General features: G+C 38.8%; 1 protein-coding gene across 3 annotated transcripts; it reads right to left on the minus strand.

Annotated features, from left to right (window-relative positions):
- Nucleotides 1–569: 569 nt before the first annotated feature.
- On the minus strand, nucleotides 570–15,624 carry LOC103152065 (high affinity cationic amino acid transporter 1-like). Of its 3 annotated transcripts, none has more exons than XM_007572400.2 (12): nucleotides 15,498–15,624; nucleotides 8,850–9,250; nucleotides 8,607–8,762; nucleotides 7,754–7,925; nucleotides 7,539–7,666; nucleotides 7,234–7,456; nucleotides 5,720–5,856; nucleotides 5,365–5,467; nucleotides 4,764–4,960; nucleotides 4,519–4,670; nucleotides 3,297–3,405; nucleotides 570–3,208 (listed from the first exon to the last, which is right to left on the minus strand). In XM_007572400.2, exons 2-12 carry the CDS (start codon nucleotides 9,217–9,219, stop codon nucleotides 3,066–3,068), a joined length of 1,890 nt encoding a protein of 629 aa, XP_007572462.1. In that variant the 5' UTR covers nucleotides 9,220–9,250; nucleotides 15,498–15,624; the 3' UTR covers nucleotides 570–3,065. The 3 variants fall into 3 exon arrangements, with proteins under 3 accessions (XP_007572462.1, XP_007572461.1, XP_016516327.1); XM_007572399.2 differs by lacking the exon at nucleotides 5,720–5,856 and adding an exon at nucleotides 6,073–6,212 and having other exon boundaries at nucleotides 15,498–15,622; XM_016660841.1 differs by lacking the exons at nucleotides 5,720–5,856; nucleotides 15,498–15,624 and adding exons at nucleotides 6,073–6,212; nucleotides 10,860–10,878.
- Nucleotides 15,625–18,589: the final 2,965 nt, after the last annotated feature.

Below are 18,589 nucleotides of genomic sequence, written 5' to 3' on the forward strand. Positions count from 1 at the left end.
TTTCTGAGACACATCTGTGTCCTACACACTGTTCAGAATTTTATCAATAAAAGACCTCAAAAACATTTTTCTTTACCACTTCCCAATGATGTCACTCTCCACTGGTCTATCTTTTCAAAAATACAGGTACATTGATGTTTGTGGTTGTAACCAGACAAAAGGTGAAAAAGTTCAGGGGCTGCAAAGTTATCTCTTGTGACATAACAAATAAGGTCATGTCTCGACTTTTGCAGCCTTTTGTAGGAAAGTGGGGGAAGCTGGCTTAATAAACAATATTCATTTGAAATGCTGAGGAACGTCACTAAGAATGAGTGAAAATCTTTTCAACAAAGGTCTTCAGAAAGCCTGAAGACCTAATGATTAAGACCCTTTCAATAAATTAGGAAAACAGACTCCTTAAAAGCATAAAGTACAGAGACGTGACACCTAAGAAACATTTCAACAGATTTAACCGTCACATCACAATAATGAAAGCTGAACTTAATTTCAACTGTATTTTTTTTTCAATTTCAGTAATTAGAAGATCTGATACCATGTAAAATAAATAAATAAATAGAAATAAGGGCAAATTTAGGTTTTAACATTCACCATGATTTATTTACAGAACCAAATAAATCCATAAACAGATGGTGGACAAAGAAAACAGCATCTCAAATACTAATTTGGACTGTAGATATTTACCAGAATGCTGCAAAAAATAAAATAAAAAAGCAGGTTAATGAATATTAACGAGCACCCGGAAAACTGTCCAATTTGTCACATCGCATTTGAACACTGTAGCATAGTCTGCATTGTAAATGCTTCATTTGGAAGGTAAAAGAAAATCTGTACAAGCCAACCAAGCTTGAGTAAATTTGGCATATTCCCTTACATTGTTATTGGTATTTACAACATGGATTAAAACATGAAGCACAACCACACTGACTGTTCAACAAAATCTGAGCATAGTTACATTTTATGTACATTGTTTGTTATCTTACATGAAGGCCAGCACACTGACACTGTGACAAAGATCAACACACCATGTTAATAAATAGAGCAGTGTCCTGGCATGGAACCATAGAAATTTACCAGAACTGAATTCAAGTCCAGCACACAAGTTAACGGAAGAGAAGTAGAACCCCATATTAATGCAAGTCATATTCAAGTTTATAGGTAAATCCATGGTAGAAATTTAAAATGGAAATTTTCTAATGCACACATTTCACCTAGTTGCCACTTTGACATGTAACATTCACGTTTGAGCTGCCTGGTGGATCTTCACACAGTCACAGTAGCTTTCATTGTCATCATCAGTGAATTGTATAACACATAGCATAGTCCTGGTTGGGGTACGTCCTAATTAGGGATGTCCTAGTACAATCCCAAGCATCTGAAGAGGGTCCAGAGCAAGACATTTTATACATGATCGGTGAAGGCATCTCTTGGTAAGCTTCACTCTTTAGCCAACCTCCCAGCAAACTGAGTTTTTTAAAAGCAGAGGAGATGAAGTTGCAAAATTGTTCCAGATTATTTTGCTGAGCTAACAATCTGAATATTCACAAACAATAAAAGTGTTTAAAATAATTTGCAATGAAGGTCACCACGAAAGACAAGAGACTCTTTTGGCTCTTGTAGCTTTGAGTCTGTCTTTATCTTATCACCAGTTCTATATGGTGTACAACAGACAGCTGTTGATGGGGGAGACAAGAATGCAGTTGAAACACAGATCATTCAATTTTATGATAATCAAAGCAGAGTACTAAGTTTATAAAACAGGAGAATAAACCTTCGAATGCAAGATTCTTCTAAATCAGATATTTTCCCAAATTAACAAGTCACATCAAAACTCAATCAACATGCTGGCATGTTTCACACAAAAGCACAGTTAACAGGAGAAATATGCAAGTTTACCAAAGATTGTGACTGTAAGACGCATCTTTAGACATGTAAGAGTGGCCTGCAAAATACTTGAAAGGTCAAGATAGTTGCTGCTCTTGTGAAGAAATGGTAATACGACGTCTGGAATACCAGACGTCTGGTGAGTGACTTAAATGCAACACAGTCACAGTGGTAATGTTAACCACGCATTACTGATGAAACATAAGGAACAACTTTAAAGCTACTGAATTTTGAAGCATACGTTCAGCATCGGTTTCTGGGCAAATGGCTCGAATGGCTCGGACCTGCACTTGGGACGAAAAATCTTTAAAAAGACACCTGTTGCAGCTGCCACAGTGAGTTTGAGAAGAGCAAATTAAGGTAGTTTTGGCCACTCAAACAAAACTTAACCACAATATTAAAACTGTTCTTCCTGTTTAAATGCATATGCACAAAAAATGTAAAAATGGTCCAAAAATAAAACTCTCCATATTCCTTAAAACCGGATTTTCATACTCCAGAGGATACTTTATACACAGACAATTAACTGCATTTTCATCTCATAACAAGTATCAAATGTTTAAAGGATATCACCTTTGAAGTTGTGACATTTCTTTGGGAAAAAGGCACCATCTCAAGTATCTGACAAAAACTCCATATTAGCAGCTTTCAGATAAAACGTGCAATTTCCACTCATAAAAACAACACTCATCTTTATACCCAACAAACTTGTGTCATTGATCCGCTAATTTGCAATACATTGACGCATTGCTCTAATTTGCGATTAGAGTAATGCGTCAAATATTGCTCTAATTTGAGCAGCTCATTGAAGGCAGCATAATGCATAAAGCAACTATTTTTTCAGTAACATAAGTACATTTTTTTTCAATGCACCTAACACCTAACATATGGGTTAGGTGTTCCGGCAGGAAACTGAGTGGATAATTGTCAGCTCTATTATTAATCTCTGTAATTCACAGTAAACATCAGATATTAAAACATTAGGCTCTGAGTCTGTGAGCCACAGTTAATTCTGCACAACAAATATATCACTGAAAATGTGATTGTTGTTTTGGCATGTCGTCAATTCGGAGATAGCAAACTTTAAAAACAGACATTCAAAGATGCATGCATGCACGGATCTGCAGTGTTTTCTGTGCAGCCGTTTCAGAAAATCTCAAAGTGTGTAAGCGCTCATTTCCTCATCAGTCGTCACCGTCTCGAGTGCAGTTTGATGTGTTCAAGGCCTCCTTCTCTCTGGTCATTGGCTCTCCTTTTATTGAGCAGGCATCAGACCTGGTTGCCTCTGCGCTGTTCCAAAAGCCATAGACGAAGTAGATAAAGATACCTGCAGTAGTGGAGGAATATCAGGTCAGAGAGGTCAGACTATATTTAGGAAAGCTGGCAGAAAATGTTCCACTCTTGAGACACAGTACCTATCAGCATCCAAATGCTAAAGCGCACCCAGGTTCCTTTATTGAGCTGCATCATCAGGTAGACATTGACAAACATGCTGGTGATGGGAACGAAGGGCACCAAGGGAACCTGTGGAGAGAGAATCCATTTCAAAAGGCTTAAAAAACTCCTTCACAAAAACATAGTTCTGAAATCTATCGAGATAAGTGGAATGAATGACTTCATGTATCTAGAAGGAAATTCAGCAAAAGAAGTGAGAAGAGTAAAAAGAAAAAGATTTCACGGTTAGGTTTCTATATGTCACCACTGGTTAATTAAAGCATAAATAAAATATTTAAGAAAAACCTTAGTCTGACTGATTTAGTTTGGACAAAAACCGCCATTTAGTTGGGTTCACGCTCATCACTGAAAGGGAGTTTATACAAAAAAATCTTCCTGTAGTGGTACTAGTGGGTATTGCAGCTCCAGGGTTAAAGCTCAATAAATATTTGACATTTGCCAAAGTTTTCTAAACAAGCAGATGTTATGTGCTCTTCAAAGCAGCTGCCCACCTCAAAATATCAGTGATAAGAGATGAAAAGCAAGAAAGGCCGTCAGAGGGAAGCAGACCACTTTCAGAGAGCCATTTTCTCAGCTGATATAAAGTAATACATGTTGACAGTCGAGCTAAAGATTGGAAGACTAATCAAGACCTGGATCTGATCACCAAGACAGGAGCCAGGCCAAAAACTTTGTGCACGAGCTGCAACCACACCTGTACAAATATGACCTTCACTATAATCCTATGCTCTAATCCATACAACTGAATGCAATGTGAGTAGTTTACAAATCAACACCCTGAACTGAAAAGAACTCCTTATTTTGTTTGCCAAGTCTCCAAAAGAAATTGTAGCAAACAATAATTGAGACTTCTTATAGGTTTATTTCAAACCTGACGTTGCTCTTGCTACTCCATTATCACAAATTTGGGGAATGTGTGAGAAATAGTGGTACTATCAGCATGAACCCTGGATGGCTTACTAATTGGATTGCTTATGAAAACAGTTGAGAGCACTGAGTTCGAAATCCATGTTTACCTCTGCTTCACTTCAATAACATACTGCTGTGGTGCTGTTTTGCGTTGGTCTACCGCATAAAATATCCCCAAAAAATACACAGATGTTTGTGGTGGTAACATCCCAGATAGTGAAAAAGTTAAAAGGAACAAAAAAAATTAGCAAAAGGTTTAAAGTTCAAACTCACCTTAAAGGCCAGCTTGGCTTTGCTCTGAGGCTGCCTGTATATAACAAAGGTGAGAAGGACACAAACCGCCATGCTAACACTCATCAGAGCCACAGCCCAGGGGGCCAGAGTTTGTTGAGCAGCAACAGCACTGAAAACACACACCATAACACCTGGTGGAGAGAAAAAAAAAAAAAAGGAGACCTCGTCACGCTCCGGGCCAGTTCAACATGAAATGTTCACTTTCATCCTCGTGCGAGGCTCACCAATTATGCTGGTGCAGATTTTGACGGTACGACCAGACAGAGGAGAGGGTTCGGGGTTGGAGGGGGACAGGAGATTCTTGATGCTGATCGTATCTTCTGGTTGAGGAAAGACGTCAGAGTTCCCTTCGCTGCAAGACTCCGGCTCCTCCTGGGTGTTGGCCATCTCATAGGCCGTACTCGGCTGCTCAGGCTGGTACCTTCGCGTGACAGGCGAACAGAGAGCAGACAAGTCACTAAGGATGGGGAGGCGGGACTTAAAGATGAGGTGAAATCACTTAACAATAAACAAATGTTATATCTCTTAAAAGCAAGAACTGGGTGCACGAATACAAAATCTAGCTCATTGTAGATTGTGTTATAATCTAGTAGGTTTAAAATTATAAATACATGCTGAGATGGAGGGAGCAGGTCAGAGAACTAGGAGAAAATCAAGAAGTAGGAGAAAATACTTAAACCATCTAGCTTTAAGTATGTGCTAAAGTTTGAGAATTTAGAGGTAATCCTTGAAATAAATGAATCTAAGAATTCATTTATTCTCATGTCAGATCTAAACTTTTAAGTATTGCATATTTCTTGGTTATTTGGTGAGAAAAACAATTACCTGAGTACCAACACACAGGCAGCAACCAGAGTATAGGCCAGTAAAGTGCCAATAGACATGAGATCCACCAGGTCCTTTAGCTCAAACAGGAAAGCCATCACAGCTGCGGGGCACAGAGGAGAAAATACACATCAGCAGAGTGACTTGAACAAGAATACACAGCAGAATTAGATTCAATATTAATGACACAGTATTTTAATTAAAATAAAGTCTAAAAAAAATAAAGGAGGAAACTGCCAATCTATTACTGTAAAGATCAAAAATATTTACAACTATGTGTGATTCGTTTTTTCCCCCCTTCCTCCTCCTTCCACATGGGGGCACTGTTGACTTTGTCTTTATCTCAGCCACCTACCAGACATCAGCCCTGCCACCAAGGTGGAGACGATGGGCGTCTTCCTCTCGCTGACACGAGCCAGAAACGAGAAAATCACCCCGTCACGAGCCATAGCAAAGATAATGCGTGGCAGCGGAAACATGGAGCCAAGGAGGCTATGTCATGGATGAAGGGAGGAGGAGGAGGAGACTTTAGAACGTAGCTGTGGTTCCACACGAGCCCTCAAACATTGTCAGCCCAACGGAACAGCTGCTGCGTCAGCTAAAGTTTGCCGCCTTTGTGCTGCGTTTGCATGTTAGGTGTTGAGGGGCCTGCCTCGCCACGCCTCACGCAGCATTCTGCCAGTTAGCGAGTTTAGGGTGTGAGCTCACCTGCGACCATGCCGGAGGTTACTGTAGCTGTTAGCGGGGTTTTGGTTCGCGTGCTGATTTTAGCCAAGCATTTGAAGAGCAGGCCATCCTCCGCCATGGCCCAGATCACTCTTGGCATTGGGAACATGGAGCCCAGCAAGCTGGTTGGTGCAGGGAGGGAGAAAAGAGCATGCAATGTCAAGGAAAACACACACACACACACACACACAGCTCAGATATCTATATGTATATTAGGTGTTTGTCACAACGGAATAATTTTATTAACATTTTACTGTATGCTTATCTGTGACTTAAAGAGCTATCAAAAATTGATTGTTGTATCTTTATGGTTGACTAAATTTTTTGTTAGTTTTCTGCCAGTATATCCTGTAAATGTAAAATATGCACCACTGGAACTTTTGCAAAATTCCCGAGTGTGGTGTAAATTTGGATCTACCCAACTATGGTCTATGCAGTTACTTTAATAAGAGCAAAACATGCATTTCAGTTATTTTTTTATGGTTCTTGAGCAACTCCAGTTGTTTTTGAAGTATTTTATATTCTCCCTACGCCTCCGTGCAGGGCTTTCTGCGTCTCCACATGGGGTACTGCTATTCTTCAATAAATGTGGAAACTAATTGTTTAAAGCTAGACATTAATATTCAATCGAGAGATTTTAGAGGTAACATAAAACTCAGAAACAATCAGAAAAGGACAGAAAGAAAGGAGAGAAAGAAACAAGAAAGGATCCAAAAAGCAAAGAAAGAAAGAAAACAGAAGGAAACAAAGGTTCATACCATTTTCTTTTTCTATATTTATCCACACACTGAAAATAGTTGAATTCCATATTTTTCCAGAAATTAAGCACCCTAAATACTAAAGGATCATCATTTAATTTCAGAATCTAAATGATTTTACATTCGCATTTATATATTGTACCAAAAGCAGACAAAATGTTTCTAAGAATCTTTCCAATGTGTCACCTGCCTCATACACCCCAGTCTTTCCGACCTACTGTTCTTTAACTGCAGCTCGTCGGCTACCAGCGAGTAAAGCGTTATGTAAAAGAATTCACTACTCAGGGCAGCTGAAATGAATTATTCATTTCCTAAAGATTCCTGCTGAACAATTACGCGCCCTCTGTGGCTTCTCATGCTGAGAGGCAGTAGGAGACCCACTTACCTGGTCGACAGAGCACATAAAGAGCCAATGGCTACTGCATAAGTGGCTCCCTCCCAGCCTACATACTTAAAGGCCACTGGAAGAGGGCTGTCTTTGTCCAGCATGTAGTACGGCATCATAACAGTGAGAGCCGCCGAAACGCCGAAGTAAGCCACAAAACAGATGAGGAGAGAGGCCACGATGCCGATGGGAATGGCCTTCTGGGGGTTCTTCACTTCCTCTCCTGAGGGGGAAACAAACAAAAAACGATATGTCAGGTAACAGAGTTTTGTGTGTACTACCCGTGTTAATGCATTTGCCGTCACCTGTAGTGGCAATGCAGTCAAACCCCACAAAGGCATAAAAACAGGTGGCAGCACCAGAGAGGATCCCTGACCACCCGAACGGCATGAAGCCGCCTGCACCAAGAGTTTCAGGGTGGGGAAGTGAGGTACTGGAAGTAAGAAAAGAAAGCACTTATTTACTTTATGAAAATAATTAGCATTGGTAATCATAACACATTGATCTTCAGTGAACCTACTTATGGGTGGCGTTTCCAGTGGCGTTGAGGATCTCTTCAGGGTTCAGATTCCAGTTTTTTAGGTCTCCTTTAACCAGTCCAGAGACGATCACAAACAGCAGGACAAGCACATTGACGCAAGTGAATACTTTATTCACCATGGCCGATTCTTTGACTCCAAAAGCAAGCAACGCTGTGAAAAGTTGAAAAGGAAAAAAAAAATATGATAGGATATATGACAGAAACAGTGGGGGTGGAGGGAAGAAACGTTGTAATTTTTAAGCACATTGTTTACGTAAAAAAATAAATAAATAAAAGATAGGAAGAAAAGAAAAAAGAAAAAGAAGGGGTGATGGATGGATGCGAAACTGAAACAATTAATCAGATTAATCGTGACTAATCGTTTAATGGAATAATCGTCAACTAATTTAGTAAATGATTAACTGTCAGCTGGAGTATACAGACTCAAAAAAAGCAATTTGCTGAAAGAATAACACACCCAGAGAAGTAATTATGCTAAAGCTGTAAGAAGTTGAAAGAGAAATCTGCAGAATGCAACAATTTTTTAAGCAAATAAACCGCAAAAAAAAAATAATCGATTCGTAAAATATTTTTAGGTTGTAGCCCTAGGTGGATGGATAATTAAAGGAGGGATGGACAAATGGAAGGAGGGAGTGATGTATAAATGGATGGATGGGCACAACCTTTAGACGGTAGAACATATATATAAAAATAAAAAATATAGAAATACAATTGATGTTCTAGACTAAGTTGTCTTTCTTATTCTGATCCATGAATGAAAAATCAAATTCCTTATTTTTCTAAACGTATCCACTCTGTACCAGAGTCATGGAAAGACATTATTGTGTCTAACCTGTCAGACAGAGTATGATGAAGACAGCAAATATGTCCGGATACTCTGCCAGCCACTGTACATTAATTTTCATGTATTGTTTGCAAAATTGCTCAATGTGCTTTCCGGTGAGCTCATCGAAGGTGGCGCTCCAAGCCCTCGCCACACTTGAAGTTCCTGCACAGAGAAATCTTCAGGTAATTCACAAATCACAGAGATTAGCAGCCAGGTCTTTACCTTTCCTGTTTTTTTAAGTGATCTCACCAATGACATAGGAGAGAATGAGGTTCCAGCCCGTAATATAAGCCCCTAGTTCTCCCACCGTCACATAGCAGTACAGGTAAGCTGAGCCGGTTTTCGGGACACGGGCTCCAAACTCGGCATAGCACAGACCGGCTAGCACGGAAGCTAGCGCAGCTATGAGAAATGAGAGGACGATGCCAGGTCCAGAGGTTTCACGAGCTACGGCACCAGCGAGCACATAAACACCGGCACCCAATGTGCTCCCAACGCCCAGGGCCACCAGGTCAAAGGTCCTGAGGCATCGGGCCAGCCGGGTTTCGTCTAAGCTGCAGTCCACAACCTTCACCCTCAGGAGCTGCTTCCCAATGCCTTGTAATTTAGCCAGAATCATCTCTGTTAGTGCCAAAGGGACACAAAGATACCTGTGGACAGAACAAGACAGGAATGGTGATGGGATTATGACACATCTGTAAACACAAGGTGTTCAGTTAAGCCTTTCACAATATCAATATCTGGATGATCAATTGTCGCAGAAGATGATCAATTGTCGCAGAAATTATTGCGAGAAATGTTGTTTTCAGACCATTTTCAAGTGACATATTGGTAACGGCGTAATAATGCAAGTTTGCCCTTTCAAAGACCAATAACTTTGACTTTGTAAAGAACACTTCACAATGGAACTAAATATATTTTAAATATCCAAAATAAAACACGCCACCACAAACCACAAATAAAATGAAAAACAAAAAACAAAACAAAACAAAAAAAAAAACACACAAATAACTGAAACCATAAATTATGAAGTCCATAAACAAATTTGCTCTTCAAAAAATACCATTAGAATTTATCGAGCTCATTTTAATTTACTATGCGATTGATTATTACAATAGGCTTATATTCAATGCTTATGACTTACAAAAAAGTATTCAAACCTCATAAGCATTCCATTTTCATTGGAACTTTTTATGACAGATCAAAACGTAGTGAATGGCTGTCCAGTGAACGGAAAGTTATTGAAGTTTTTTGACCAAAAAATGCTTGAAAGTATAGCATGTAGTTGTATTTATTTGTATTTGCCACTAAAAACGTGGAACATAGCAAGCATGTGGAAGGAGACACTCTGATCTGGTCCAAAACAATAGTTCTTATTGTCACTTATGTTGTTTTCAAAGTGGTAACAAAAAGTACCGTGATAAATCTTTAAGTACATATCGGACTCTTTAAGCCCATCCCTGCTGAAAATGCATGAATTTTCAATTACAGAAAATTGTGGGAGTGCTCATAGTGAATGTGTGTGCCACTTCTCAGAATCTTATTTGTAAAACAAACATTTAAACCCTTTATCGTTTCTCTTCCACTCCCCAGTCGTGCACTCATTTGTGCTGATCCTTTATATAAATTCCTGGTGAAATGCATTGAAGTTTGTGGTTGTGACACGACACAACAAAATGTGGAAAGAGTGCAAAGATTTCACAAGGCACTGCGTCCATGCTCAGTGCAGAAAAGCATGACCTTAAGATCACATCGTTTTACCGTCTGTGGGCGTTCCAGGAAAGAGGCTCATCAGTTTATGGTGATCATTTACAACATCCAATCAGGCTTAATGCAACAGATGCAGCATTTAATCTGAAAATGTCTAGGGAAGTTTTTTGGTTATTGAACACACCTCATTCAAAAACCACACCTCATTCAAACCACCCAAAATATGGGTGAACTAACTATTTGAATATCTCTTATTGTAAAATATGCTCCACATTCAGTTACATCCAATTATGCTCCGTTCCTCCAGAAAGCTAAATTTGCTTCTTTCAAATTTGTTCGAGCCCACAGCTTTATTGTAGTTTTCTTGTAAAATATCAATTATTAAGGGAGCCAACATGTACAATATTCTGCTACTGAAAAGAACTCAAATGGAAGGGGACAATGTCTGATCAACAGAAACTGCTAAACAATTGTGACACTGCAGTCATCGCTTCAAGCTTCCGCAAAAACAATACATCTGCAATTGAAATGATAAAGAAGAGTACTCACTTCTGTTTTACAACAAGTTCAACACAGGTTCCTGACTATCACTGATGCCTATGAGCTCACAATGCTCCCAAGCTTGATTGTCCAGATGGCACATCGCCTTACCACCAGCTTTAGATGACATATTTACACTCAAGGGCTTGACATGTGACACAGATGCCAATTTGTGTACAAACCATTCAGGTATTTGGTGTACAAATAGAACAGTGATATATCACATGGCCTCAGAGGCAGCTGTTTTGACACCAATAAACCCCCCTTCCTCTTCTGAGTCCATTTAAAGTTCAAATGTAGATAGAGACAACCTAATAGGACTGTTTGTTTTTGTTATAGCAGCAACATCTAGAAACTTTCATCAAACAAATCCTGGGGAGATTTTAAATGTTATGTTAATGTGGTCTAAAAGAGGTATTGGCAAAACATACCTTAACATTTTTATGTTGTTTTTTTTCTTCTTGAAAGGATATTGTTCGATTTTGAAGGTTTAGAACAAAGCAGAGAGAATAACATGCCTGTATACAAGAAACGCACGATATATCGGCACCAACATCAGTATCGGCAAGTACTAGTGATTTTTAATATACGAATATCTGCCTGATAAATAAGATGGATATTAACAACCGAAGTTTATTTCCATCGTTTTTGGAGGGGGCAAAAAGTTGGTTGTGGTATTTGTTTGCTCAAGTGACAGTCAGAGTAATGCAGTGCAGGACTGTGGAAATTTAACTGAAGCAGAAAAGCAGTAACATGGTTGTTTTTTAAGGTTTTTAAAGGGTAATGAAATGGTCATTGGCCATAGCAGCAATATTAACTTAGGATATCAATATTGTTCCAAAGTTTTATATCTGTTTATCTCTCTTATACAACATTTATAGACTGGGATTTGACTAAAAATAGGCCGGTCTGAAATGCTCCTAGTATGATAAGCTTCAGTAAAGATACTGTGGTAACTTTACCATAGTATTTTTGCCTAAATATATGCAATTTACAATTTTTCAGGATGAAATTGTAATATTTGCAATAAAAAAAATAGTGGTGTTATATTGTTGCCTTAATATTTCAAGCAGTGAACAAACCTCAGACAAAGCCAAACAATTTTAAGGTGCATGCCCCGGTCGTAGTAAACTGTTATACTGACCCATATGCAGTTGCCAAAACAAACTAAACCAAATAACGAAATATAGACACTAGAAAAAAAAAATCAAATGGAAAAAAGAAATCTGAAAACTATAAGTATTTCCTTCTCCTGGAGCTAAAATTGGCTAGCAGGAATGTTTCCTTATATGCTGCTGGTGATTGAGCTCATTAGCCACATCTCTGTCCAGGAATAAAAAATAAAAAAAAGAAGTGTTGCGATGAGTCAGTGGTTCCGAATTAACAACAGAGATACGCAGCAGAATGAACATGATGTGGCGTGTCTTAGCTGAGCTAAAAAAGGCGGGTGGGAAGGATGGGGCCCTGCCCTCATCTCAGCCAATCTCTGTGCTGATGACTCATATCGGCATGTGCATGAATTTGGGAAGGCATTTGGTCCCATGGTCTTTAATGTTTGCCTGCAGGCACAATACATTTACTCCTTCAAATGACTTTTATATCGACAGTCACAGTTAGGCCTCAAAGACAACTTCTAAAAGCAGATCAGCTAAGTAATGCATAAATTACAAAGTAATTACTCATTTGATTAGATTCTCCTCATGTAAACATTGGTTTCAGACAGAAGTTTTTGAATATAAAGTGGATGTGAGTGGACTGGAAGTGTACACACAGTGCCTGCTCACTGGTCCTCAGCTTGATGATGCAATGTTGACATACCATAACTACTTCAAAATTTCTTCCAAAGGTTTCAAGCTAATTACCAACATGCTCACATCTTTACACTTTACAGTGCCTTGTATTCGTCTAGCACCTAGTCTATCAAGTTTTGCAACATTAAAACCACAAACTTCAAAGCAGTTTATTGGCACTTTATGAGACAGACCAACACAAGCTGATGCATAATGTGAAGTTGAAACGTTTTAATGCTTTCACAAACATAAATCTGAGAAGTGTGGCATGTACTCGTCTTTAGGCCCCTTTTTCTCTGATACACCATCTGTGAAAATGTGGCCACTGCAGTCATAGCTAAACACCCTCTTAGTTAATAAACATGGTCATAATCAGAGCCATATGCTTTCACGGTTAATATATGCACTATTGGAATTGTTTAAAGCATTCTTTCGAGTTTTTGGCAGGAATGTAACTCCATATCCCATGGTAACTAGAGGAGCTGAAAAGTTCCCAAGCTTTAATGAGAGAACATATTGACAGAAACAATCATCATCATGCATTAAGAGACTGGCACAAATAAACTAATTGTTGGAAAAAAGCCAAAGTTAGGTTTTCACTACTGCACAAGCTATGTGGGGCACACAACATATATGGAACTCCACAACTGAAGGTTTGGGCTTTCAAGCAAGTATTATGCAAGACACTATGCTGAAAGACAGTGGGAGAAGCATTATCTTGTGAGGAATTAATGCTGATCAGAGTCTATGGGAAGGTGGAAGGAGTTGTCCTTCCATTTTCCAGAAATCCTGATAGAAAACGTCTTAAAGGCTGCAAAAGACTAGAGACTAGGGTGAGGGTTTACATCCTTCCAGGTCAACAACCCTATAGCTAAATATCTACAAGTGAATGGCTTAGCTCAAAAGCATATTCATGAGTAAAGATTGCCAACTAGAACAATACAACTGAGAATCTATGACAAGACTCCATTGTCCATGCTTTCTATCCAGTATGACTGAACTTGAGCTAAATACGAATGGACAAGCATCTCGGTCTCTGGGTGCACAAGCACATGAAAACAATATGAAGACTTGTAGATACAACTACAGTCAAAGGTAGTTCCACACTATATTGACTCAATGGCAGCTGAATACAAATAGCAATATTTACATTTTTATTTCTAAAACAAAAATATTCAAAAGTACGCATCTTTTTTTTTCCTTTTCCAGTTTCCCCAGTTTTGGGTTGTGTTGCAGCATACATTTCCAACAGAATAAAAAGGTTAAAGGAGGCAAGACAAGCTACAGCACAAAATAACACACACACAAACTTTATCTCATATCTCCTCATGTATCCTTGATAAGTGCCTGACCTCTTGGTAATAACCCTGCCTGTAGCATTGCTCCAAAAATATATTAAAAAAGAACTATTAATTTTATGGTTCCTTGTCAGGTGGCAACACTGCTTATTAGGAGGATTAATTACTACCTTGAATGTATTTGCATTTATTTTATGAACCTTGCTAAGGCTAATTAACTGTTATGACAAAAACTATGAACTTTGAGTTATTTGTTCATTTCTTCGTTGTAGTAATTGGTGTTCTTTTTCAAACTCAAGTTGTAGAAGCAAATACACAATCATCATAGCTATAACTTTAAAAACAAATAATATGTCATTTCATTCCCTCTGAGTAAAAAGACATATTTCCAGCCAAGTATTAGAATAAGCATGGGTTCTGTTGGGAGGGAGAGGGACTGATGCGGATGCTGGATTTAAAAATTTGTTTACTCCAATTTCAAATCTGTTTTTCTTTTACAAAGAGTCAGGATGCTATGATGATCTTAAGTCTGACTGTCATAGTTGACTTTGGTGCATTCAGTCTCTGGAAGGCCAACGGTAAAATAAATCAACAAATATTGTCTGCAGATAAAATACATGAAAATGATTGCCTAACTGATTCTGAAATAATTATTAATCCTTTATCATTATTACATTAAATGAAGGTCATATTCCCATTCTAAACTACAGTTTCTTTATGTGGACATCGTGCTATACCCAAACACACATCATAACCTAGTAAAAACCTTTGGCCATCCAGGCTTTTTGTTTGGTTATTTTAAGTTCATTAAATTCAGTCAGGGAAATGAAAATGCATTTCCAGACCAACAAGCCTGAACACAAATTAAAAAGAAAGTGCTAAATCTTTGTGTCTTTTAAATTCAGTTTTCACTAGTTAAATAAACAACGCCAGTGCTGATTTCAAAGATGACCAAGCATGGACGGAATGAAAGTGGCCCCCAAATAAAGTCTGCTTCAGTCTCAAATTGGGTCGTCTCTGAAAAATAATAAAGTTTCACAATGTAACGCAACTGGTTTAGAAAACAAAACGGGCTGATCTCAGTGACTTGGATTCCTTTCTGATTTACTGCAGATAAATGAAAACAGGTTCTAAACCTGCCCCAGAAAACAGGAAGGTTCATTCATACGTGTTTTGGGTTCACGCGAGTTCATCCGCCAGAACTACAGCTGTGAAGCGCGCTCCTATAAAAGGAAATGTTCCTCCGCCGGCAGTGCTCACACTTTTTAAAAGTGTAAACATCAACAAAACCTCTTTAAACTTGCCTCGATGCTTAGGTTTCTTGACAATTTACACCACACTCTGCAACTTCAAAGTCTGCTAATGTGGAGAGTGGAGCTTCTCTGAGATGCCCTGAAGTTTTATTGCATCAGCCGGATGATCCTTCCGTCCTTTCAGAGTCCATGTGCGCTGCTTCCTTATTAACAACTGCAGCGTGAGCGTGGCTCAGATGAAACCGCGCTGCTGCTGAGTTTTTCCTCCTCTTTCATTCGAAAACAGAATAATTAACAATCACTTACTTTCAAATCAGCAACAAACAGCTTTAGTTTTTTTTTCCCCCTTCAGGAAATTGACAGATGATTCCGTAGGAAGGGCACCCGCATGGAGGTGTTCAGTACTCTCTCTCACACACACAGACAAAAAAAGAGTCCACCCACCCAGCTGTCGGTGGCGCCTGTGGCTCCACCCGATGCTGTGCGCTGCAGGTGATTCGCACAGCCGCGAGATGGCGCGGTTCACAAGTTAATGCTCCTCCAGGTCGTCCTTAGCGGATCTCTCTCTGAGGTACCTAGGATGGAGATCAGAGCACAGCGTGCCCTCCGGCCATGTCTCACTTTTAAAATTGCCCCTATAGCCCATCAGTATGCATGCCTTCACATCTGTCCCTGCTGTTCTTTTCAACGCTGGATGATTATGAATTTCTTGTGAAGTTGTAAAAGACTCTGTGGGGGGAAATAAAGCTGCTACGCTCCATTCTCCCAGTTGTCCTGCTGTGGCTGAGTGGTGGTGATCCTCTTATCCCAGCCTGGATCTTCATAGATAACACAAATCTACATCAGGATTTGGGTTTATCTCCACAACTTTTCCAGCATTTAATGCAAAAGTCACTGTTACAATCAGAGGTCAATTTATTAGGTACACCTTACCAGTAATGGGTTGGACTTCAGCTTGCCTTCATCACCGCCTAATTTCCTCATGAAGGACATTCCTCAAGGTGTCAGAAACATTGCTCTGAGATTTTGGTCAGTGTTGACATGACACCGACGCACAGTCACTGCATATTTCTGTGGCGATCCGTGATAAGGATTTTTGTTCCACAACTTTACAAAAGTTCTCTGTTGGGTTTGGCTCTTGTGACTGTGCAGGCCACTGGAAACTAGTCTGAGATTATTTGAGCTTTGTGATAGAGTTCAGTATGTTCCTGGAAGCAGTCCTCAGAAGACAGAGATGCTGTTAAAATAAAGAGATGGACAATTTGAGCACCAGTGCTTCGATATGGTTAGGGTGCCCCAAGAAATTATACCAAAATCACCATCCTGATCTGTTGATTCAAGACTCACTGAATTCATTCTTTCTTGTTCAGAGTCTGAATTGTTTACATCAAATTTTGACCCCTTCCATCTGAAGGTTGCAGCAAAAATCAAGACTTCAAGTTGTGTAATGTCCAGTTCTGGTGAGCCTGTATGAATTACAGCATAAATTACTGATGCATCACTGCTACAACAGCAGATGTGGTCTTCTGCTGTGGTAGCTCACCTGCTACAAAGTTTGAAGTGTTGTGTGTTTATCGTATTCTACATTCTGTATGTGGGCTACTGTCACATTCTTATGTCAAATCAGTTTACCACTTTTTCTTCCGATCTTTAACATCAACAAGGGAATTTATCCATACAAGTGCTGCTCGATTGATTTTTTTCTTTTAAGATCACTTTGTGTAAACCTGAGAGACGATTGTGCATGAAAATTCCTGTAGCTGTTTTCGGAAATACTCCGCCTATTACTACAACCATGCTTTCTTAAATTACTTTCTTTCTCCCCCCGTTCTAAGTTTTAACTTAAGAAAGTAATTTTCTCTTTGTCCGATGTTTCTGCAATGTGACTGGCTGACTGACTCTGTGTGCTAACAAGCAGTTAATAAGGTGAACCTTATAAAGTGGATGGTGAGTGTAAAACCAACCATTTCAATACTTGATGCTTTTGACAATACGTCTGCAAACCAGAGAAGTAATTTTGTCCGCTTAGGTTGTTGACATCAATTGGATTCTTTCATTACTGGAATGACTTCCTCTTTTACTTGGACTACAGCTAGTACCATGTATCAAAACATTATTGCAATAGAAGAAGCACTTCAGATTGCCTCATCTGACATTTTTTGATATATTACTGACTGCTACTCACCCTGCAGGCCAATTGTGGGTATCCTTGATGAATGGTAATCGGTGCTCTTAGGTGATTTTTGTAGCAACAACGTTCTCAGGGAAGGAAGTGCTTCAAAAGACATATTAAATCAGATCTCTACTTCTTTCCGGCTTCCCAGAAAGAGACATATCTAGAGGGAAGTCCCCTCTTTATAAATGACCATCTAAATAAATGGAAGCTGGTAATCTTGTTTCTTAGTAACATAAAGTCTAACTTTGATTCCCTAATGTTTGTGTGGTGTAACGACCAATAAGTAATACAGCTAGAAGAAAAAATATAACATGTAGTGCCACGAAAACTATTAATATGAAAGAACCGTTTTACATTTGGTCATACAACAACCACAAACCTCAGCGTCACAACTCTGTGCTGCGGAGAATATCATAAGATTCGTGGAAAATTCAATTAATCACCACTCCCAAAAGTTTTAGTAGACGAGATTGATATTGATTGACTTTTACAGCAAAAAGCAAACGAAAAAAAAAATAAAAACATGCAAGCTTCTGTAAACACAGAAGCCATACAAGCACTTCAAAAGCTTCCGTTTGTGTCTGTTGTGTAAGCCAATTACATTAAAGTCACAGAGCTGAGCATGCTTTAAAAATACATCTATTGATATTTTCAGACTCTCAAAGACTCCTTTAAGGTTCTGGAGGGAAAAGGACTGAAAAAGGGGTTTTGCATGATAAAGAACAATATCCCAAGTTACAATTCAACTTCCTAATCAAAACAAACTGAAGTCATACATTAATTATGCATGTGTTCAGTTTGCACATCATAAAGCCAACTAAATGCAAAAACAAAATACTGTCAAAGCTTGTTAAAAGATTAAAAGCTTACCTAAATTTGTACAAAAACTAATATGTTTATTTGTGGATTCACAATTTAACTCTGTACAAAAAATATTTACATGTTGTAATGTTTAAGCATGTTTTATAAGTGCATAATGTACAGTGATGCAGTATATTTGACTTACTATTGGCTGAAATGCTCCGATTTCAGCGTCTATCTCTTTATTGCTCGCCCATGAAAACGTATCATCTGTTTAACAGATATGCTTAAAAACATCAGTGATTGAGTCGCCATGAAAATATGTAACAATCACCTTGTAATTAATCAGTATAAAATACAAATTTCACTTATTTGATTAAATTACTGAAATAATGCAGAGCCGTGTCTGTATTTGCTTCAT

Source organism: Poecilia formosa, unplaced genomic scaffold (genome assembly GCF_000485575.1).
Source record: "Poecilia formosa unplaced genomic scaffold, Poecilia_formosa-5.1.2 Scaffold299, whole genome shotgun sequence".
Taxonomy (NCBI): Eukaryota; Metazoa; Chordata; class Actinopteri; order Cyprinodontiformes; family Poeciliidae; genus Poecilia; species Poecilia formosa.

Coding starts and splice junctions, on each gene's coding strand:
- LOC103152065 (XM_007572399.2), bottom strand. CDS start 9,219: ATGATTCTGGCTAAATTACAAGGCATTGGGAAGCAGCTCCTGAGGGTG. Junction 7,667..7,753: donor ACTGGAAACGCCACCCATAA/GTAGGTTCACTG, acceptor TCTTACTTCCAG/TACCTCACTTCCCCACCCTG. Junction 6,213..7,233: donor TTATGTGCTCTGTCGACCAG/GTAAGTGGGTCT, acceptor TGCACCAACCAG/CTTGCTGGGCTCCATGTTCC.